Source organism: Pseudorca crassidens, chromosome 4 (genome assembly GCF_039906515.1).
Source record: "Pseudorca crassidens isolate mPseCra1 chromosome 4, mPseCra1.hap1, whole genome shotgun sequence".
NCBI classification, from domain to species: Eukaryota; Metazoa; Chordata; class Mammalia; order Artiodactyla; family Delphinidae; genus Pseudorca; species Pseudorca crassidens.
Window position 1 is genome coordinate 127,905,897 of NC_090299.1, and position 23,661 is coordinate 127,929,557.

Genomic DNA, 23,661 nt, shown 5'->3' on the forward strand with positions numbered 1-23,661 from the left:
CCCCCACGAGGAGCATCAGTCTTAGGTGGCCAGTTTATCAAACACTTCCTCATCATTTTCCAGGCAGAAGATGGACCACATACGAGAGAATGACTTCTAGCTGCTCACGCTGAAAGTTATCAGGGTGGCAAACGACACTCCTCTCCTACTCTCAGCGTTCATTTTTCCTGTCTTCTTCTTTTGCAGAAGCTCTTTTCATCTTGAAGTCTTCTTTCTGACTTTCTGTTTACTGCTGAAGATCACTGACCCTGGAGTGTCTCGGAGACAGAGTGTGATCTGTCATGCCCCACCTACTCTGGCAGAATTGCTGGGTGGCCAGGAGGAGCTTCAACCTCTGTGGAAATTGCACATCTTTACCTGAAGCTGCCTAGACCGTCTCTCCCTCCACCTCCCTCCACGAGGAGGTGTCTGAGGATTGCATGTGCGGCTGCCCCATACCGCGTCTGTGGAAGGTCGAGTTAGGCGTAAAACAGAGATGGCCCAGGCCAATTTTTGGAAAACTCCATTTGGTGGTCTCTAGGCCTTTTCCTCCATTTGGCTGATACCAAAGGGTTTTCTCCCTTTTTTAACCTATTTTTGGTTTATATTGCAACATTTTGAGATCTGTCTTTACTCTTAAAGATCTGTCTTTACCTTTATGCCATCAGAAAGCATGTGTCTGAGATAATAAATGGATGATAAATAATACTGGTAAATACATAAGTATTTACCAGTAAAAAGTCAATAAGTAAAAAGTAATAAACCATAAGTAAAAAGTAATAAACCATCACATGTGGAAAACTATAACTTGATAAACTTCACTTCCCCCACTCTGCATATTGTATTAATGGGCCACATGTTTTTATTACATTATTTCAATACCACCCAAGTTAATTTCACCTAGAGCGGGGCTTCCTTGAGGTCTCTTCAGTGTTAGGATATGCCCTAAAGTCATATGCAAATGGCATATATGCATTTGGATTTTTTCAGAAAGTGGGATGTTACCTTTCAAATTCTCAAATTCAAAGGGGCACAAAGCATAAAAACTGGTTCAGAATCGCTGACCTAGAGTAATGAACAGGAGAGCTGCCAAGAATGGAGAACTATAAACAATTTACAATAGGTTGGATTCATCTGAATAATAAAATCAAAAGAATTTTAAGTTACATGGAATTGGGCTAAAGCCACAGCAGACTTCCAAAAAAGTTCAACTGTGGATATGTTTGTGGCCCTGGGCATTGTAGGAAACAATCCTGCAGAAACCATGGAATAAAATGATTATACACATGAAACAATTATCACTCCAAGGACCTTTCTACATCAATCTGTCCATAAGTACAGCGGACTCTGAGCTTATTAGCGCATTAATCACAAATGACTTAATACCTTCAGTAAATTTTGAAAATGACGACTAATCCTCTTAGTGGTCATTTCCCTCATTTCCACCTAAAGAGAAATGACATTCCAGAGAAACCAAGCATTTGAAGCCTTCCCTGGAGAAAGAATGTCTCCACTTTTACTTACTGCTGAGGTAGGGGGAAAAAAAAATTACCTTAAAAAAAAAAAAAAAGGGCTTCCCTGGTGGCTCAGTGGTTGAGAGTCCGCCTGCCGACGCAGGGGACACGGGTTCGTGCCCCGGTCCGGGACGATCCCACATGCCGCGGAGCGGCTGGGCCCGTGAGCCATGGCCGCTGAGCCTGCGCGTCCGGAGCCTGTGCTCCGCAATGGGAGAGGCCACAACAGTGAGAGGCCGGCGTACCGCAAAAAAAAAAAAAAAAAAAGCACAGCCTATAAATAAATTCCATTTTCAATACACACAAAAAAAGCAAAGTTGATTCAGCAACAAACAAAAGGGAACAGGAGGTAGATATAGAGAATAATAATATACTTGAGATTACGATCCAGATTTTGAGTGAGTTTCTGATGTGCACTGTTTCTTTCTATGAACATAACACAGAATTACTATCATTTACAAAGGATTATAAATCTTCCTCCAAACCTATTAATTCAACCACTTTAGAGGTTTGGTTTGGCACCATCTACAGTCTGTAGCCCATGTGCACTTTTGGTAATTAAGAATAAGGAATAATGATGACAAACAACACACCAGCTGTGCAGTGATGAATAAGAACTTTCTCATGCACACAACCAGGCGCTGGCATGTGTGGCTCAAGCGACTATAGAATGCTCATGACTTTATGAAATCAAATACAGAGATTTCCTTTATGACTCCCACACATTCCAACAGAGACATACATAAGCACTTTTGTTCAATTTAAATTTAGAGCTATCCATGCAGTAATATTGACTGAAACACTATGCACCATTTAAGCTCAAAAAGAAAAAAAAAAATATGGCCTTGTTTTTCTTGGGATGGTTAGAGGGACCACAAGGAATTTTCTTACTGTGTGGCTTCATGGCCTGGAATCCTTCTTGGAACGAGGCAGGCTATAAATGAATAAAGCAAGCTGTGTGACCTTGGGTTGGTTAATATCAACTCCCCAAGCTTCAGTTTCTTGCCTGAATCTGTAAACTGCAGACAAACCCATGCTTCCTACCCTCTTGGCATTAGCTGGTCGACTCCTGGTCTGAACTAGAGCTAGCCAGTCTGGAGCACCAGGGCTCAGGAAGCCCTTAGAGCCGAGCCTCTTCTGAACATTCTAGTCTGCTAAGGAAAAGGAACCTTGCATTTCATAATTATACCCACCCTATCCCCTGCAGGCCTCGCTCACTGCTGCGAATGGAAGGGGTAAACATCTTCTGAAGAAACAACTAAGGTGATTCACCAAGGGATGCCTAGTACATGAAGTCTTTCCAGTGCAGAAATGGTCTTAACCTGGCTTTGGACAAAGAAAGCGACTAGCTTCTCAGAGGTCCAAACTCAAACACATTATCTTGAGGCCAGGGAACTAGACTTTGGCTGTGTCAGAGTTAGTTGCACTGTTGTCTTTCTCGCTAAATGCTGGACTTCGGGAAAGCAAGACTTGCTTTTTTTTTTTTAAATCTTTTGTCCCTGTCCATATACTACAAGGCAAGGAGCAGCTTTTAAAATGTTTGTTGAATGAATAATGAACTGTGTAAAAGAAACGGTGCCAACACCAAATATCAGATCACTTAACTTTTATCATCAATCATTTCAGACATATATATACAAGTAAAAATAATACTTTAACGAACTCCTATGTCCACATCACCTACCTACATCAGTCCCTAACCGATGACCAATTTTAGTTCATCCACATCACCCAGATTATTTTGAAGCAGATTCCAGACTATGTACCGTATATACATATCTTTAGGAAGCTTTAGGTGATTAGGTTTTACTCTACTCTAGAATTCCAGATACTTGTATGTTAGCGTAACAACAAACACACACTTCTGCATCAAGATCAACAGAATTCACCACTACCTGGTCAGGAGAGGACTGAAGTAAAAAATCAACCCTCCCCCTAAATCGCTCTGGATTAGGGGGTACTTTTAGTATGGATATCATTAAGCTATCTGCCCCCCCCCCAAAAAAAGGCTAGTTAGGTAATAATTTTTCAAATATCTGCATGAAAAGAAATAATGACCTTGAGAAAGCTCCTGGGAGGAGGAAGACTGTTAATACTCGATGGAAAGCTCACCTAAGGAATATGGACTAAAGGCTGCAGGGACTTCTTCAAATTTTCTAACAAAAAGGTTTTCTGAAAAAAATTCCAGAAGATTAAATGGAAGAAGGAGCAGATCTGAGGAGTGTCGGTGTCACCCAGATACCACGATGCCCAAGCTGAGACAAGGAGGTGGGTTTTGACCAGATGCAAAAGGGAGGGGGCAGGACAGACATGATAGCACCTTGATCCTTGAGACAACATGGGGCCCCAAACACAGCACTCAACAGAGCTTAAGGGTGAAAACAGAAACAAAGCTAACCAAACTGATTGCTGCCCTTTGGGGTCACCCTTACGGAGAAATCAACCAAGTGGGAAGTTAAAACAAGGAAGGCTTTTGAGGGACGTTTCATACTGTGCCAAATTAATCCAGTGACATAAGGCGGCATGGCTTGAAATTGACTTAACCTGTACGGACCACATCGTCCTCGATTCCCACGCGCCTCAGCAAAACTCACCCCGCACTTTTCAACAGTGCTGACAATGGGCACTTCCCTGCTAGAATAAGGAAGGTGCTTCCAAAGCAAAAGAGGAAGGGCTCTGAATCCCAACGACAGAGAACATCCTTGCAGGAGAAACAGGAACTCACCCTCACCGCTGCCCTTCAAGCTCCTCACCGTGGCAGGTAAAAGATGCCCGGTGTACACAAAAGAGGAAACGGGGCAGGCCTAGGAAGGCCATCCTTAGAAAACCCTGCTTGCAAAGCTGGTCCCTGGCTGACGTCTGGCAACTTGGCTGATCAACCGTTCTCTAAACTGAAATGAAACATTCCCAAAATGCTTAGGAGGGCCCACTGTGCCTCAACCGTCTCCACATAAATGTGCACGCGCTGGTGTGATGCGGAACACCGGCTTTCCTTCTGGGAGTCTGGATTTCAGTACCCGCTCAGCAAAGGATGACGACATGACTATCTCCCGACAGGCACTGAGTCTCTAAGGCGCTTCCCTGAACAGACACGTTATACGCTTGTGGCTGCATTTTCGGTGCTGGGGGAAGAGTCCGCTGTGTGTGACCCCTCTGAGGAGGTGAGAGCATAAGGAAAATTCCAGTGACTCCTCCAGACCCCAGCTGTGCCGTCATCTTCTCCTTGGCATGTCCTCACTACATCACGGTGATAAACCTAAGCTGTGAGTACAACCACACGCTGAGTCCCATGAGTCCTTCCAGCAAATCCCGGGACACAGGAGTGGTCTTGAGGACCCCGGACACACCCAAGGAGGCAAGCACTAGACTTAATGGGAAGACCTCGATTTGGAGGACCCTCAGTGGCAGCCTGCTTCGTCAAGCAGTCACTGTACCCACTCTGACTTTTAACTCCAGTGGAAATCGGAGGATGAATGGAAGTCTAGGAGAAAGAGAACAATTACTCCCCAGGGTCCATGAGGTAAGACCGTCAACCCTTCGTTTAGCCATTCTAAAGGCAGTTGGGTAGGACATCTGCCTAATATTCATTAGGCAGTTGAATATTCATTAACCAGTTGCACAGGACGTCAGTGTTTGCTATACTAAAGACGCAGGAGCTGAGACACTAGCACATGGTCGATTATCACTGACTAAATGCAGCAGTGGGGTTTCAAAACGGGTTAACTTCAGGGAAATGTGAAAGAATTCAAATGAGATAACGAGGCTGCTGTAGGAAGACCTGACCTGGACAGAGGGGCCTTCTTCAATCTGCCCCCGAGCTGATTTCCACCCTCTGCCCCCTGTGGCAGAAGTCTGAACACCAGCACATCTCAAAATAATACAAAGGGGCTGCCTTTTGCTATTTAAGCACAATGCCTTTCAGTGGGGACTCCTACTGTCTGTGGCCCAGACAAGCAATCAATACTTCCATGAAAGGTTTCCTGGGTGGCTGGTCCCAAGTGGGGAACATAGGAAACAAAGTATGCATCCTCTGGGGTGAAGTGAGAGAGTGGCGCTGACATATACACACTACCAAATGTAAAACAGATAGCTAGTGGGAACCTACTGCAAAGCACAGGGAGAGCAGCTCGGTGCTTTGTGACCACCTAGAGGGTGGGGTGGGATAGGGAGAAGATATGGGGATACATGGATACATATAGTCGATTCACTTTGTTATACAGCAGAAACTAACACAACATTGTAAAGCAATTACACTCCAATAAAGATATTAAAAAGAATAAATAAAGTATGAATCCTTACCTGACCCCCGCCCAGCTCCTGAGCAGAAGTATGGAAAATAAGTCACCAGCAAAAGGCAAGAAAAGTCGAGCCTGAAGAAATGCTCTGGACCTCAACTCCTCATGGATTATCCTGCAGCTCTTGGTTTCCCTATGGTTCTAGGTTCTTGACCTGGGAGTCCCCAAAATTCCTAAAGTTGTATATATATTTTTTGTGTATATATACTATACTGCTTTCTGGGAACAGGACCCAAAGTTTTCTTTAAATTTTCAAAGTGGGTCTTAATGTAGTAAGGCTTCAGAACTACTGCTCTTGATAGAGGAAAAGGATGTTGGATGCGTGAGTGGACTTTAAAATGTCAACTGACTGACTGAACAGCAGACCAGAGGACCGTCCTGCCGGGAGATGTATGAGAACACAGTGGGGGGTACAATACTGGAGACCAAGCATTAGGAAAACAATTACCTGGCCAAAAAAGAAATGATATGAGAATTGAGAAGAAAGCCATTTCCGGTTTCAACCTCGGTCCAAGAGGAGAAAACTGAAGAAGAAAGTTAAAGAAGGTCTAATCATATAGTTATGGGAAGCGACCAACAAGTTAAGATTTGGGTGACCTCAAAGTACGAGTTTCTACCTAAAACTGCATCGACCAGACCCACTTGCTCTGTTTTCATAAGGACTGGGTGCAAGGAGCAGCTGACCTCAAGGACATACAGGGGCTACGTGAAGTCACTGAAACATAAACTGAGCCAAAATCAAAGCTAATGAATAAACTATCTGTGAATTTATCAAACTGGCCAGAACCCTGCACTGTGTATTTTCTCACACTCTCCAAAGACGACTTGGTTGCAACCAAAATGTTACCAAGCTGACATAATTAAACAGGGATTTATTAAAAGGAGTAGCAGAAAGCAGAAAGAGCTGGAACTCAACACTTGCCTGAATTAGGAGCTTGAGGCCATCAAGAGTCAACCAACAAGTCTCCGCTTCTCGCCTCTGCATCCCTCTTGGGATCAGCTTCCCGATCCTTCCCAGAGCACTGCCTTCCTCCACTTGGTACTGGACTCATCCCAGGGGTTCTTCAGCCCCAAGCCCAAAAGCCACCTCACAGTAACGGGCTGCGTTTCCCCACATCCCAACTCCAAATCGCTAGGAGACAGAATCTCACTCAGCCCAGGTTCCACCGTGTCTGCTCTTCTGCATCCAACTGGCCTAAATCAGCAGACCTAAGTAAGAGGAGCACAACGTCACACGAACATGCTGGAGGGGTCGACCTCCACAGCAAGCCGCTGGGGGCTGGGCTGTCCGCTAGGACATATCTGTCCTAAATGACTTACAGGACACTACAGATGAGGGGGGACAGTCTAGAAAAATGCCCTTTTCCCAGCCCTGTCTACAAAGCAGCAGGAGATCTTTCCAGGAGAAAGAAGGAGAAAAAAAAAACCTTTTCTCTGCAAGTATCCTAGTCTGATGCAAATGGCTATGTTATCATGGTATAGGCTTCAACAATACACATACTATATGGTACAAACTTATCATTTTTAATTCTAAAGGTTTTGCTAAAAACATGTAGCTTATTCTCAATCCTCTGGTTTATAGTTTTGAAAAATCAGTTCTTTACATATTATTGAACTGATAACTCCATATTTATGTTTTCCCACTTATACTATTCGGTGTAATCTTAGATATCTGAAAATATATGTGAGACATCAAAATACTGTTTTTAGTGATGTAGTTCAATCTACATATATTCCAGATCTGCTGTTCCTGCGCATCAGAATATTGCAGCCCTGCCCATTAGGCAGTGACCCTGAACACAAAGCCTTCTACTGAAAGCCATTTAGAATGGAAGGAGCAGCAGTAGAGTAGAAGGCTTGACAGCTCCAACCTCTGAGCCAGACAGTCCTGGGTTCCAATCCCATCGTCGCCATTTCCCAGCTGCGTGACCGTGGGCGAATTTCACCCTAAGCCCCATTTTCCAAATTGTAAAATAAGGATGATAACGTCTACCTGAGACGTCAGACGTATAGAGTCGCTGAGCTGGTACTAAACGAGATCATGATGTAGAATACGGTATGAGCACTTGATAAGTATCAGGCAGACTGCTATCCTATTTTTTTAATTTTTATTTTGCGGTACGCGGGCCTCTCACTGTTGTGGCCTCTCCCGTTGCGGAGCACAGGCTCCGGACGCGCAGGCTCAGCGGCCATGGCTCACAGGCCCAGCCGTTCTGCGGCATGTGGGATCTTCCCGGACCGGGGCACCAACCCGTGTCCCCTGCATCAGCAGGCGGACTCTCAACCACTGTGCCACCAGAGAAGCCCTGTTATCCTATATTAATGATGCTGATGGTGATGAAGACGAGGAGGGTCACCAGGGCTTAGCTAGAGCTTTCATCAATGGTGAGGCTGAGAGGCCTTGACCCCGCCTGCCGAGCCTAGAAAGAATGCATCTCAGAAGTGGGCTGTATGTCACAGGGAAGCCACCTGAGCGGCGGGAAGAAGGCCAGTGAGAGGAGTTTGCTTTCTCGTCCTCACCCACTGGGTGTAACAGTCATTTACATAACAATCATCCTGGTTCTCTCAAAATACAAACAAGTCAGCGCTGAAAAGAAATGAGCTACCAAGCCGTGAAAAGATGTGGGGGAACCTTAGATGCACAGTACTCAGTGAGAGAAGCCAATCTGAAAAGGCTCACACTGTATGAGTCCAACTATATGACACCTGGAAAAGGCAACACTGTAAAGACAGTAAAAAAGATCAGTGATGGATGGGCTTCCCTGGTGGCGCAGTGGTTGAGAGTCCGCCTGCCGATGCAGGGGACGCAGGTTCGTGCCCCGGTCCAGGAAGATCCCACATGCCGCGGAGCAGCTGGGCCAGTGAGCCATGGCTGCTGAGGCTGCGCGTCCGGAGCCTGTGCTCCGCAATGGGAGAGGCCACAACAGTGAGAAGCCCGTGTACCGCAAAAAAAAAAACAAAAAGAAAGGTCAGTGGTGGCCAGGCTGGCGGGTGGGGAGGGCATGGGTGGGAGGAGATGAACAGACTGAGCACAGGATTTTCAGAACCGTGAAAACACACTGATGATCGTGATGAATACGTGTCATAACGCATTTGGCCTAACCCAAGAAGGTACAACACCAAGAGCGAACCCTAAGTAAACTCTGGTGATAATGACGTGCCAGGGTGGGTCCCTTGGCTGAAACAAATGGAGGAGGCTCTGCACGCATGGGGGCGGAGGGGGTGGTACTGGAAATCTCTGTACCTTCCTCTCAATTCTGTTATCAATCTAAAACGGTTCTAAAAAATACGAAGTCTTTTGAAAAACACAAATAAGTCATTAGTTTCATATGAAATGTGCGTATTTACACACACATGATCGGACAGCTACAGTGTAGACGTCAGGAGTAGGCTTTGGAGGCAGACAGACGGAGTTCAAACCCCAGCCTGGCCACTTGAGCAATTCACTGAGCCTCGTTTTCCTCATCTGTAAAACAGCTCACCTCATCCTCAACACAGGTCTCTGCTGGATAGGTACTTCAGCTTTTCCTCTTTCACAGGTGAGGAATCTGATGATGAGGTTAAGTGGGGGGCCTGGGTCACCAAAGTCACACAACTTGGTAGAGCTGAGATTCCAACCCAAGGAATTCTCCTTTCGAGCTGGCTCTGCTACATTCTGTGATACTGTCAGCAGATTATTTCAATAAAATGTCACACGAGGAGCGGAGCCTAGGTACCAGCACATAACCATCCCTCTGCTGGCTGAGATTATTACTGTTCTCAACTTTGTCTTGAGAGATACGGAAGAGACAGCTCTGAAAGCTGGTTTCTTTATTTTACAAAGAAAAGTTAAAAGGGGGCGCTTTGTCCATGCAAAAGCCAAGCCCATAAGCACCCTACACTCTGCTGTCCCCTAAGGAAAGTCAAGGTTGCTTCTCTAGGGCCCACCCACACACACCACGCCACGCCCACTCCTCACGCTTACATCCTTATTTTCCCTTCCAAGGATTCTGGGTATTGCTGGGAATATAAACAACATAAAATTGTTTCCTCCTCACCATTCTGAATTCTACCAACACTGATTCAGTGTCAAGTGCCAAGCGCTGAGACAAGCTCGGAGGACCTGTCTTTGCAGCTCTGCGTCTCCAAGGTCACTGGCCGAGACTTTCAGAGTGGGCCAGACCTCAGCCATCTGCCAGCTTTCCTCCAACTCCTCAGACCCATCTCTACTAGGAACACAGTCTCATTATTACAAATATTATGGAGTTCTGCCTTCTGTTGAATCAAAAACTCACCTCCCAGCAAGTTCCACTCACTTGGACCAAGTATGCTTTCTTAGACAACAGAGAATAAACCTCCCCACCCCGCTTTCTACACCGTAGCTCTTCGATCTTCCTGAGCCAGTCCCAGTGCCTTGTCTCTGCTGGACAGGAAAATGTTACAGAATCTGCTTGCATCAAACCACTCTAGTCCCATGGGAAAATATTATCTACCATCTCCAGAGCTATAGCACAGCACACAGCAGAGACATCCCATGCCGGAGCTAAACGAGAAGAGCAGAAGACAATGTCATTATCATTTTCCAACTCTCCTTAAAGGAATGAGAAAGATCAAGCTTTCTGTGCTTTTAAAGCTTCTTTCTAAACACACCAGAAAATGCACAGCCCTGTTGAGAAAAAAAAAAAAAAAGTAACAGTAAAGTACGTTTTCATGGCTGTGCCAAGGAGGACACTTATGAAAACTGCAAGGGGAAAAGAAAAAAAAAAACAAAACCTTTGAAAATTTGTCAAATATTCTTGCTGCAGGATTTGACCTCTAGGCTGAGGGGTCATGACTCAGGCAGACACCAACTTTTAGAAACTTTGGAGTTTTATTGTTGTTGCTGGTGCTTAAGACATTTCTTTTCCTGTCGCAGGAAAACTGCTGCTGCCTAGCAACCCAGGGCCAGCAAAGCTCAATCAAGATGCAGTTCAGGCTGGATTCTTTTTTAAAAAGAATTCTTTTCCCCATTAAATGACAAGCACGCCCTAAGACTGGAAGGTTCCTCGCGCTCAGTGAAAAATGGTTTGCATGCTACTCACTTGGGCCTCACTGGCATTAAAGGATGACAGAGATCAACCCGCAGGAGAGAGCCAGGCTGGGTGTGGTTTCTGAAGCTTCAGGAATGGAGGAACGGGCTGCCCTGTACCCAGAAACAGACCACACGTGGACTGCAGGTGGGGCCTGAACAGGGAATCCATCCCACCATGAACCTGGGAGCAGAGGCACGTTCTTCTAGCTTTTGGCAAAGACAGGAGGATGCAGGTCAGAAAGTCAGTCCCAAGGTTAACAAAAGTGATGCACTGCACCACTGGATACCCTTGTCCATGTGCATGTAATTTAATATTCTGGGGATTACGCTGGACACCTGAGGGGAAATGTATACGTCCTTCTCACCTTTACTGTTTCTAGGTTCCTCTGTGACTGGAGGACACAGCCTATTCAAGAACTCTGCAACCTATGTTACAAAGATGCTTTGATAAAGCACAATCTACTGAAGAAACTCGTGAACAAGAACGTGGTCAGCCTTTTCCAACAAAGCGTCACCATCCCGAACGGCCTCCGTTTTCTCACCAGGAAAAACGAGACAGACTGACACAGAGCTCACTTCAAAGGTGAATATGCTTCTTTTAGCAAACTTATAGGAATCCTCACCAAGGAAAAGTTTTGTTTGTTTGTTTGTTTTTTGCGGTACGCGGGCCTCTCACTGTTGTGGCCTCTCTCGTTGCGGAGCACAGGCTCCGGACGCACAGGCTCAGCGGCCATGGCTCACGGGCCCAGCCGCTCCGCGGCATGTGGGATCTTCCCAGACCGGGGCACGAACCCGCGTCCCCTGCATCGGCAGGCGGACTCTCAACCACTGCGCCAACAGGGAAGTCCTGAAAAGTTTTATGTAAACAAACTCTTAGCACCTTGTGGTCCACAGAAACTGTACTACATAAAGGCTAATACTAGAAAAAAAACCCAAAAACTTCATAACCTACTGACCCTCAGAGAATCAGTGACCATGAAAGCAACCTATCACACTGAAAATCCAACGAAAATCCTTAACAAGATAAATATAACCTGGATTATAACTATATTATGGCATGTATTTTGTAAAGTGATTTGGTTAAGAGTAACATTATGTACCTTACTTTAAATTGGCAGTTTAAACATTAACAGAAAACAAGGCAGATATGAAAAGAGAACCACCCTGATATGTTTTTTTTTTGATGATTCTCAAAGGCTCTTCTGAATCTTCAAGGGCCCCGAGGGACTGAGGCAGGGCAGAGAAAAGGCCGAGTCACATTATAAATATATTTTTTATGACATTAAAAATGTATAAAATAGCAGAATAGGCTCAAGTTAAACAGATCCTGTAACTCGACAGGGTTCTTTACACACCTGTTTAACGAAGTTCCGCTAAAGACAGCCCCCACCCCAGCTGTGAGCTAACAGGTGATCAGAATATGAGAATAATAAGCAAGCCGTGGACAACGCAGGTGTACGCGTCCTCCGTCATCCTTCCTTTCCCCGTCACGGCTGCTCTGACTTTTCCTCCCATCTGTTCTTCTGTCACATGGGAAAAACTGGAAGTAGATCCAGACTTATTATCATCCATTCCTGAACACTCACACGTTTAAGGCCTTACAAGTTGCTCTCAACAGACATCTCACTCTTGGAGAGAACACGCCTTCCACTAGTCCTCATACTTGCCCATCTCCTGACAGCAACTGGCATCACTGACAACACCCCTTGACCACCCTGACACTGAACTCGTCTGGGCTTCTTCTGGCTCCTCTTTTATCACTAAGAGTAAAATCTCATTATTTCTCAAAGATACTGTTCTTCTCCTCTCTGAGTAATGAAAGCTTTGGGGTCCAACAATCCTTAGTGCAAACCCAGGCATTGCCACTCACTAGCTGTGTGGCCGTGAGCATGGGATGTTTTACCCTTCGGTTTTTCTCATATGCATAAAGGGATAAGATATGTAATATGAATTCTGTACACATATAAGGATACCATTACATATATATACACAATAGGCATTACACACACACAGGTCATATGAGATAAACACCGTATATAACAGACGCACCACGGAATTCTTTCTCACATCTACCTCATGTCTTTACACCATATGGTACACTTTCTCCCACTAAATTCTCTCCCCAGGTGGAGCCCCACATCTCCAACTGTCTGCTGGGCTTATCTTGCTGGATATCCAGACAACAACTAAAATTCTGCATGTTATAAACGGAACTCACCTTCTGCCCCAAACCCATTTTTCCCCTCCTTCCATTAATAACACCAATATTCTCCCAGGATGGAATATTCAGCATCATTTATAACACCTTCTTCTGAGGTACAAATGCAGTGCCTGGACTGTGTCTATCCCACCTCACAAACTGATGCTCTCCACCTGTAAGTCACCACTCTCACAACCATGCCATGCGACCTCTTACCTGGTCTTTTATTCCTCTACTTTCTGTTGCCAACCCTGCTGCCAGGTTAAGCATGAGAGGCTTAATTTTAAAAACCACCAGAGGCCCTGATACCTCTAAAATTAGATCCAAAGTCCTAAGGTGGCCGTCTGAAACTCCCCACACCTGGCCCAGATCTCCTTCCAATCTCATCTCGTACCGCTTGCCCCTGTGCCAACAGGAGCCTCGTGTTCCCAGAACACACACCTGCTCTGTTTCTCTGATGACATGATGCCCCACACCTGAAGTGTCCCCTTAAAACACCTCCACCTGTTCAAACTCCATTCTAAAACCTACTCAAATCACCTCTTCAGGAAACGTTCCAGATTCCCCACAGGTGGACATAAACCCTCCTTGGGAGTCTCGGCGGCTCTCTCTCTATCTGTGTGAGAGCACTTACTCTCCACCATTTCTTCTTTTCCCTACAGGACTGTCTTCACTTCTCCCAAATCTCACACCATGTCTGATTCAGAGCAGGCACTCATGACAGATGTACTGAATTAATCCGTAACAAGTACAGTCCGTCCTCCGTGGGTTCCCCGTTAGCGGATGTAATCAACAGCAGATCGAAAATATTTGGAAAAAAAGGTTCCAGAAAGTTCCAAAAAAGCAGAACTTGCATTTGCTGCATGCTGGCAACTACTTACATAGCATTTACACTGTATCAGGTATTATAAGTAATCTAGAGATGACAAAGTATACGGGAGAATGTGCATAGGTTATATGTAAATACTTTGCCATTTTATATAAAGGACCTGAGCATCCGTGGATTTTGGTATCCGCAGGGGGTCCTGGAACCAATCCCCCCCCAGATACCGAGGGACAACTGTATACTTTAAGAACAAAACATATGCAGAACTCACACATTTCTGAGGCACAACCCCAATTTGAAAATCCTTGGGAATTTCACAGTACCCTTTCCACCTGGGAAATGCAATTTTCTGGTTTGCAAGGGAAGAAAGAACTTGATAAATTTTTTGGCCCGCGAACACTTCTTTTAAAACAACATCTTAATGTACTGAGTGGAAATGAAGCCAAAACATATGGATTAAGTTTCCTATAAAGTACATATGGATTTTATGAAAACAACAAAGAGGCTTGGATAAGATGTGATCTCCAAAGCAGATTAACCAAGGGTCTTTTTCTAACTCCGAAATTAATCTGGAGCGTTCTTGCTTTAATTATATGTTGAAAGTTTCCTTTTCTGACTTAGTGACTTTCCTAGTCAGAGTTACCATTTTTCACATTCCTAGGGAAGAAAAATAAGTAACTGAGGAAAAGAAAACATTTTCCTTCTACTGTCATTACCGCCCACCCCCCCAATTCCTTCTCCTTCATAGACACCACCTAGGCCGTTTCATTTCATTGCTAGTTTCCCCTCCTTTTTTTAATGATAATTTTGTTTCCTTCCTCACGAGACTATTCTTTTTAACGTTTGCTATCCTTCCTCCCTCTCTCTTTTTCTCTTTGTTCTCAAACATTAAGAGGAGCCGTATCTCTCCCTCACTACATTCAAGTAAAACACCAGCTCCTTCGGGTGGTGCATGTGGGTCAGTTGTCAGGGAAATGTATGGCTCAGCTGGGGCCAGACATCCCTACAAAGTGTTTCTACGCAATCACCCTTGTTAGCAGAAATACTCCTCCTCATAGCAGAGCCTGGACTCCGAAGTGAAGACCACTTGAGCATGAACAACGAGCTGGGAGTGAGAGTGACAGTGGACAAGGATGAAATTGAAGGGGTGAATAAAGGGGTAACAGGGATATTAAGTTCTCAAAAATGTTCACTAATCCAAGCTCACTGCCCCTACCCAGCCCCAAGCAACCCTCTGCTTCCAAAGCTAAACTCACACACACAATGAAGAATCTGAAAGTCATTATCTCACCTCCTCTTGGTAGGAAACCTCAGGACTACAATCAGTATTGGTTGTGCGTTCACAGCACTATCTAGCCTGGCCACCGAAAGGGAGAGAGGGAGAACCGAAAGCCCTCTACTGCGTTCAATGAAGCTGCATCTCCGAGAGTGGGTCCAGTTCCATCTGCTGTTAACTATTATAATTGGCTCACCAATGCCACCTGAAATTCCTGTACGATTGGGTAACAAGGTGAAAGCAGCCCTATCTATTTCCCAGCAGAAAAAGATCATGTACTTATCTTCCCAGCTTCAAATAAGAGAAGAAAACAGGAAGCTACGGCATTAGATGGAGAACCTTTTATCCAAGAGCAAGACCCAGAACCAGTATTTTCACAAATAAATTGGATAAAAGTTCTCTTAATTGGGATTTAATCTAATGATAGTTGCGCTCCTAAACATTGCCTCAAAGCTTATAGTCTAATCATTTCTTTTTGTCAAAATGAATAGTAGCCATCGTGCCCTGAAGCTGTCTGGATATTTCCGTACACATTAATGACAGTTTGACGGGGCCATAAGAGGAGGCATAAATGCACCACTAGCTACCAAAAAACAAAACCAAAAACCCCACCAATGTCTGACACCCACAAAACAAGCTGCTTTTACCACACAGATAAAGCAAATCTCTAACCAGGTTTCAAGCCTAGCTTTTCAGAGGGAATCGATATTTGCACCAGCTAGAATTGCTCTAGCCAACCAAGAAATGTTCTCGCAACACTTGTGCAAAAGGACTACACCTCTCTTCATCTGTCTCTTTCCCACTCCCCTGACCCCCAGAAATTTCACTGAATCCATTACTTCACCAAATAAATACTAACCAAGTGCCTAAGGAATACCAGGTATTGTTCTAAATGTGCAAAAAGATCTTTGCCCTCAAAGATCTAGAAGAAAGAAATAGATAACAACTAGAAAAATAAGTCAATTGCATAATATGTTAGACAGGGATGTGTGCTGTGGGACACAAGTCCGGAAACAGGGCTCAACCCCCTAGATCGTGACCCGCTTTCCATCAGGGACTGTAATGTTCATCTTCACCTCCCAGCACCTAATACATACTTGGCATATAACGCAATCTCAATATTTTAGAAAATTTATAAACAATTAAAGTTGTTGACCAAGCATTTTAAGTTTTCCAATTCCCTATCTTAAAAGTGAGGAAAGTTATTAGCAAGGTCCTGATCTATATGAACAGAATAAAGGGGGGAAAATATCTAAAAGTTCTTGTAAGAGTCTATTGTATTTTGAAAAATCATGTATTCCCTTGAATACAGAGAAACAAACAACAGGATATGTTACCTAAGATTCATTTTAAACCAGAGATTCTCAACCTGGAGGCCCCGGGTTTGAGGATGTTGTGAATCCCCTGAAATTATTAGCACAATTGCAGGGAGAGGGACAGTTGTGTGTGTTTTTCTGGGGAGAGTGTGACACAGACTGACAAAAAATGTTTTCCCTGTGTTACAGTAAACAGAATTTCAGTGAGAAATCCAAGGATAGGAACAAAGGCAGCAAAAACCATAAACAGTCCACGACGACACTGCCGATATTCATCTGCATCTGGATTAAACCTTGCTTCCTTAAACCCGTGAGATAACAGAAGACCGGGTAAAGCTTCAGATTCGTGGAACTCCATCCAAAGACAGAAGCTCCATGAGGACTTCTCAGAACCAGGCTCACCATCATGATAATAAAATCATTAAATAAAAAGAGAGAGAAGGAAAATCTAAGAGGACAGTTGTACCTCACACAGGGACAAGCCCAAAACAGGAATTCCCTTCTGGGGAAAAAAAAAAAAAAAAAAAGCACTTTTACCTTTTCATGGTTTTCAATTAAAATTTCCACGACAATATTCTGAAACTTCAAATCCATGATGGCAGCAACAGTTTCTTCCTGCGGCCTCATCAGAGTTGGTCCAAACACCACTCCTAAATTTGCCACGGTCATGAGGTTCTGCTTGGAGTGATTTGAAACACTAATAAGATGAGGGGGGGGAAGAAAGGTCTCTGGTTAAAAGAAGGGGCAATAACTGTGGCATGCAGAGTATTTTGCAACTCTGTATTTCCCTAAAAACAAGGAGCCAGACTCAACTGTCCTCAGCGTCTGCCACTGAGATCACCGCATCTGCAAGGCCCCATGTGATGGGGTCCCTGCCTACCTTCCTATCTCCCTTTCTTTGATGCTCTGCTTAACCACAGCATCTTTCTTAATAATTCTATGTGTATGCTAAGCTTGTGTCTCTGAACACCTTCATTTACTGTTCCTTTCTACCTAGAACATTGCTTCTTTCCCCAGGTCATTATACCCTGGCTTCCAGGCACTACTAGACCACATGGCACCTTTGTAAGAATCACCTTCACAAGCACACAGAGCTTGATCAGAACACCCAACTCATCCCTCTCCCAGTACCACTGTGCAGTGAACAACCTGGGCAACAACTGTTCTCAGCAGCCCTGCAACCTAATTCGGGTCTCAACTCAAAAGGTCTCATCCTCAGAAACGAAGTTCCATAACAACCCACTTTATAGTCCAAAACCCAACATATATTCTTTATCCCTCACTCTACTTGGTCTTTTTACCATTTATCACCTGAAATTATTTTATATTTTTATTTTTAATGTTTATTATCTTTTCCGTCTTAGAAAGAAGGGACTTCATGAAAGTAGGGACTTTGTCTGTCTTGTTCAACTATGTATCTTTGTATCAGCTAGCACCTTAAGAAGGCATTCAACCAATATTTTCTGGCCAAATGAATGAACAGCTTTACTAGCAGTAGGACCCTTGGAAACTCATAATATCCTCTGGCCTTCAGTTTCTTTTTCATGTGAAATATGGGTTATAAAACACAGCATTCCTCAGCTTCCTCCCACCTCTAAAATTTTACAATTACAGTGATCTAGGAGTCCTTTATATATGAAGAAAGAGCTAATTTTTCCACTGAATTCTTAGTTTTTGCTTGCTTTGTAAAGAGGGAGTGAAAGGAATAAACTGGATCCTATGAAATAACTACGTATTATTGGATTAAACAAACTTGAAGGACATGTTCAGACTCAAGAGTTAGGTAGGTGTGAAAGCAAAGCTAAATTTGCTAACAGGCTTATAATCACATTTCCAGAATCTGTAAGCAGGGAAATGTATAAGATTCTCTTTTCTTACTTCAAATCAAACCCTGAGTTGCTGGCAGTGACGTTAAGCAAATAATTACACGACTTCATGAGAGCATCATATTTCATCACTCTTGTCCAAAACACACACAATAAGGCAAGTGTCCAGCCTGCCCTCGCAGGTGTGGTCCCTGGTATTGTGTAAACAGCCCCAGCTCCAAGTGTTACATATCTGACACCACCGCACGGCGCCCAGAGCAAAATAAAACAAGTTCGGAAGAAAAAGAGGCTTACTTTGTTAAGTGTTTCACCAGAATATCCAACATTTCTTTATTTTTCTCCGGCAGTTTGTGTACCAAGAAATGGATAGCGTTAACACGAGATTCTGGGCTGCCGCTTTCTTTTAAGAAAAGAAAAAAAGAAAGAAAAGAAAAAGAAAAAAAGTGGTTAGCAGAGAACTCAGAATCAAATATATCCCTAAAAACAATTACAATAGCTCATCCGTTAAATCTTCAAGCAGATAATTTACATGTATTTTGCCACTTTTCAAAGGCAAAGAAAATCCATCCATCCATCTTTCTCCCTATTATGAATCTTCTATGCCTCCCCCTATGACGTAATGTCAGCGGGGCTGCAATTAGTGCCTTTCCCTCTGCTGATATTTAAGAAGAGAGGGCAACTACGGATTCTCCCTCTGGCATGCTGCACCTCAAGTCTGCTCCTCGCTTACCTGATGAGTCTAGTCACTGGGTCACTGCCCCACATTGGAATGCAAATAAAATACCAGGATTAGGTTCCTCCCTTTTACGGGTTAAACTTTATCCCCCCCAAATGATATGCTGAAACTGCAAACCCTCCTCCACCCCAGTATCTCCGAATGCGACTATTTTTAAATGTACCAGGGATTTGTTTTTATCAGGTGTGGTAAGACACGCAGACATGGAAACAACTATCAGGAACGAAGACGCTTGTCCTCACAGATCCCTAGAAACGGGAGGCATGGCATGGCATGCAGGGCCGCATGGGGAAGCACCGGGGAGGTCAGGAGGCAATGAGCAAAAGGAAAATGTGGGCAAGAGGGTTTATTGCAGTATTCACATGAAGGAACAGGCAAGGCAGGGTAAGCAGGCTTAAGACTGGTTGCTGTGAATTTTTTCAGCAGGCTCGGGGGTATAGAGATTGTTCCTGATTACCTGGTTCCTGGCTCTGAGGCAGTTAAGGCAGAAGAATATCGGTCTGGAGTGTTCGAACCCGAAAGATGGTGTCGGGGAGGGAAAAACGGGCTCTGGATTGGTTAGTCTGCACATGGAAAGTGTGCTCAGGTTAAATATCTCTAGGAATTGGTTAGCCCCAGGAAGGGCAGTCTCCCCAGGGTCAGTCAAGCCCCAGATGTCAAAACATTAGAATAATGAGACATACTTGACAGTGCTTATTTGGAATAAGGTCACTGCAGATATCGTTAGTTAAAATGAGACCACAGTGGGGCAGGGTGGTCCTTTAATCCAAGGACTGGTATCCTTATAAGAAAACAAAGACGTAGAGGGAAGATGGCCACGTGAAGGCAGACATACGGGAGAGTATCATGTATCAATGGAGACACAGATTGAAGAGATGCGCCTACAAGCCAAGGAATGCCAAGGATTGCCAGGAAACACCAGAAGGTGGATGGGGCAAGGCTCCTTCCCTAGAGCCTTCCAAGGAAGCATGGCTCTGCTGACACCCTGATTTGGGACCCCACCTCTAGAATTGTGAGAGAATAAATTTCTGCTGTTTTAAGCCGTCTGGTTTGTGGTACTTTGTCACAGCAGCTCTAGCGAACAAATATTGAATATATTACCTTTATCCCTTAGACTTTGGTATTAATGATCGTCCATGGCTCTTACGAACAATGTGCCCAAATTCCCTTTATTGTGTTGATAGAATATTATGGGACAAATCGATACAATGCTTATTATTGAGAATTATGCTAGAGTTGTCAGGGGTGTCAAAGAAGTGACCCATAAGAACTAGGTGCTCCGTTTACCACAGCAGGAAGGAAGGTTACAAATCGCTATGGAAGTTCACAGAGAGAGGCCAGGGATGCTCAGGAAGGTTTCGCATAAGGGAGAATGTTCGAGTCAGGGCTTGAAGAACGGGAGAGGTTTCAGGGAAGGGTGGAACTAAGGGGTGTGGGGTACATTCTGGATTCAGCAAACAGTGTGAGAAAATACACAGCCTATTCAGAGACCGCTCCTAAGCTTACATAAAGGTGGTCAGGGCCAAACTCTGGTCCGTAAAGACCAATATTACTCAGCCATAAAAAAGAACAAAATAAAAAAATATATATATAAAAATTAAAAAATAAGAAGAAGAAGAACAAAATAATACCATGTGCAGCAACATGGATGGACCTAGAGAATGTCATACTGAGTGCAGTAAGTCAGACAGAGAAAGACAAATATATGATATCGCTTATAGGTGGAATCTAAAAAACAATGGTACAAATGAACTTATTTACAAAACAGAAATAGAGTCACAGATGTAGAAAACAAACTTACGGCTACCAAGGGGGAAGTGGGGGGAGGGATAAATTGTGAGATCAGGATTGACATATACACACTACTATATATAAAATAGATAACTAGTAAGGATCTACTGTATAGCACAGGGAACTCTGCTCAGTACTCTGTAATGACCTACCTGGCAAAAGAATCTAAAAAAGAGTAGATATATGTATAAATGATTCACTTTGCTGTACAGCAGAAACTAACACAACACTGTAGATCAACTATACTCCAATAAAAATTAGTTAAAAAAGAGAACTTGTCTTTACTGGTTGCTTCTAAATTAGTCACTGAAAGTAAAGCAAGGAAGGGATACAAGGAGAGTTAAATTGGGGGGAAGACATACCTGACATTTGTAGAGGATGAATTAGAATGGGGAAAAGAGCAAACTAAGAGGGAACCGCTATGTGGTCAAGAAGTATTGAGGCAGCAAGGGGCGGGGACTGGGGTGGGGAAAGGGATCAAACTACAAATAAGGAAATAGAGCAAAGAAGTATAGTTTGCAGTCAGATGGTGGAATCACCGCTTCCAAGTGACAGCTAAGTGGCCTTGGGCAAGTTACCTAACCTCGCTGGGCCTCAGGGTCCTCACCTGCAAAATGAAGCGAATAGCACTACCTCAGAAAGCCACTTGAGATTCCGTGAGGCGGCATCTGTAAAGCACTTAGCCCCAGCACCTGGCATACAGAGGCGCTGGACCGCTGTTAGCAGTCACTGCTGATGCTGTTCACGTCACTGTTGATGTCTGTGTTCCTCTTATGTCAGAGCTACTATGGAAGAGGTAGAATTGACAGGATTTAGCCTCAGACCGGCTACGGGTCAAAGGAAAGAGGCAAAGATGACTGACGTTTCATGTCCTGGTTACCTGGCAGTACGGTCAGTTCTGCTGACAGACAGGAACCCAGGAGGCGAAGCGGGTTTGGGGAGGAAGACGATGGTGGAAGTGATGGAGAAAGTGACATTCAGGGGCTGCTATTCTAGCAGGTATCTGGGAAGGGGAAGAGGCTTTAGAGCTGAAGGCCAGCCACGCTCTCCAAAGGGTGTGACCTCCAGCACGTGGCCAAGGCTGCCCGAGTATTTCAGAGGCTAACAGAGGACGCGGTGGGGAAAGGAGCTCCAAAGACATACAGGGGAGCTAAGCAAAGCACAGGAGGAGGAAGAGACAAGAGGACCAGGGAGTTTCAGGGTCATCAGAAAGTCAAGTGAGAAGAAACCTGCGAACTGGGGAGCTAGTGCTATCCAGAGTTACAGGAGACTGGGGAATCGAAAGACAGAGAAGGGGTCCACGGCTAAATTTACCAATTTTTACAAAAAAAGAGGTTAAAGAGTGAAGTGCTGAAGAGGATGGAGAGGGTGGGTTTCAGACCAATGGTTCAAAACAGAAGGAAGGGAAGGGAAGGGGAAAGAAAGGCAAAGCAGATCAAGAACAGGGAATTTGGGTGGGAGGGAGGGAGAAGCAAGAGGGAAGAGACATGGGAACATATGTATATGTATAACTGATTCACTTTGTTATAAAGCAGAAACTAACACACCATTGTAAAGCAATTATACTCCAATAAAGATGTAAAAAAAAAAAGAACAGGGAAGTTGGTGGGGCTTTTTTGTTTGGTTTTTATAACTAAGGTGCAATTGACATGTAACATTATATTAGTTTCAGGTGTACAACATAGTGATTCAATATTTGGATACACTGCAAAATGATCACCACAATAAGTTACCAATTTTTTTTCTTGTGATGAGAATTTTTAAGATCTACTCTCTTGGGACTTCCCTGGTGGCGCAGTGGTTAGGAGTCCGCCTGCCAATGCAGGAGACACGGGTTCGAGCCCTGGTCCGGGAGGATCCCACATGCCACAGAGCAGCTAAGCCCGTGTGTTACAACTGCTGACCCAGCGCTCCAGAGCCCGCAAGCCACAACTACTGAAGCCTGCGTGCCTGGAGCCCGTGCTCCGCAGCAGGAGAGGCCACTGCAATGAGAAGCCCACGTGTAGCAACAAAGACCCAATGCAGCCAAAAATACATACATAAAATAAATTTATATAAAAAAAGATCTACTCTCTTAACAACTTTCAAATATACAATACAGTATTAGCAACTATAGTCATCATGCTGTACGTTACATCCTCATGACTCATTTATCTTTTTTTTTTCTCATTTATCTTATAATTGGAAGTCTGGACCTTTTGACCCATTTCTCCCACTTTGCCCACCCCCTGGCCTCCCACCTCTGTCAACCATCCATCTGTTCTCTGTACCTATGAACTTGGGTTTTTTGTTTTGGATTTTTTTTTTTAAGAGTCCACAAATAAGTGAGATGATACAGTATTTATCTTTCTCTGCTTGACTTAGGGAATTTTTTTTCAAAACGATAATAGTTTCACCTTCTTATCATTGTAAAAATTAAATATCTTTTCTGCTAAAATTTTAGGAAACATAGATAAAATAAAAATTCAGTTGAAAAAAACACTAAAAATCTGAAACATATAGAGTTGAGAAAGACCAAGCAATCAGATTACACAGAACTCCTACAAATCAGAAAAGAGAGAACCCAAAAGAAAAACAGGGAGAAGCATGGAGCAGAAACTTCATGAAAGGGGACAGCCATACCACCAATAAGCGTATGGAAAAAGCACTAAACCTCATTAGCTATCAGAAAAACAGAAATTAAAACCACAATAAAGGATTCCTATACACCCATCAGGATGGCTTTAAGTGAATATTAAGCTTGGGCAAGGACACGAAGAAACTGGAACTGTCATAGAGTAACTGGGCGGGAATAATTAAATGGTACAACCACTCTGGAGAACTGTTAGTTAGGCAGTATCTACTAATGTTGA

General features: G+C 44.0%; 1 protein-coding gene across 5 annotated transcripts in view; it reads right to left on the reverse strand.

Moving 5' to 3' along the window:
- ARHGAP10 (Rho GTPase activating protein 10) overlaps positions 1–23,661 on the reverse strand; it is a 325,386-nt gene that overhangs the window by 75,227 nt on the left and 226,498 nt on the right. For all 5 annotated transcript variants that reach the window (XR_010943139.1, XM_067736723.1, XM_067736722.1 and 2 more), the window contains 2 exons: positions 18,577–18,682; positions 16,994–17,153 (listed from right to left, as the gene is read on the reverse strand). Coding sequence is in view for 4 of the 5 variants with exons in the window: in XM_067736723.1 (XP_067592824.1) it covers positions 16,994–17,153; positions 18,577–18,682 (266 nt within the window). In the remaining variant the exon portion in view is untranslated. The remainder of the gene's footprint in view (positions 1–16,993; positions 17,154–18,576; positions 18,683–23,661) is intronic.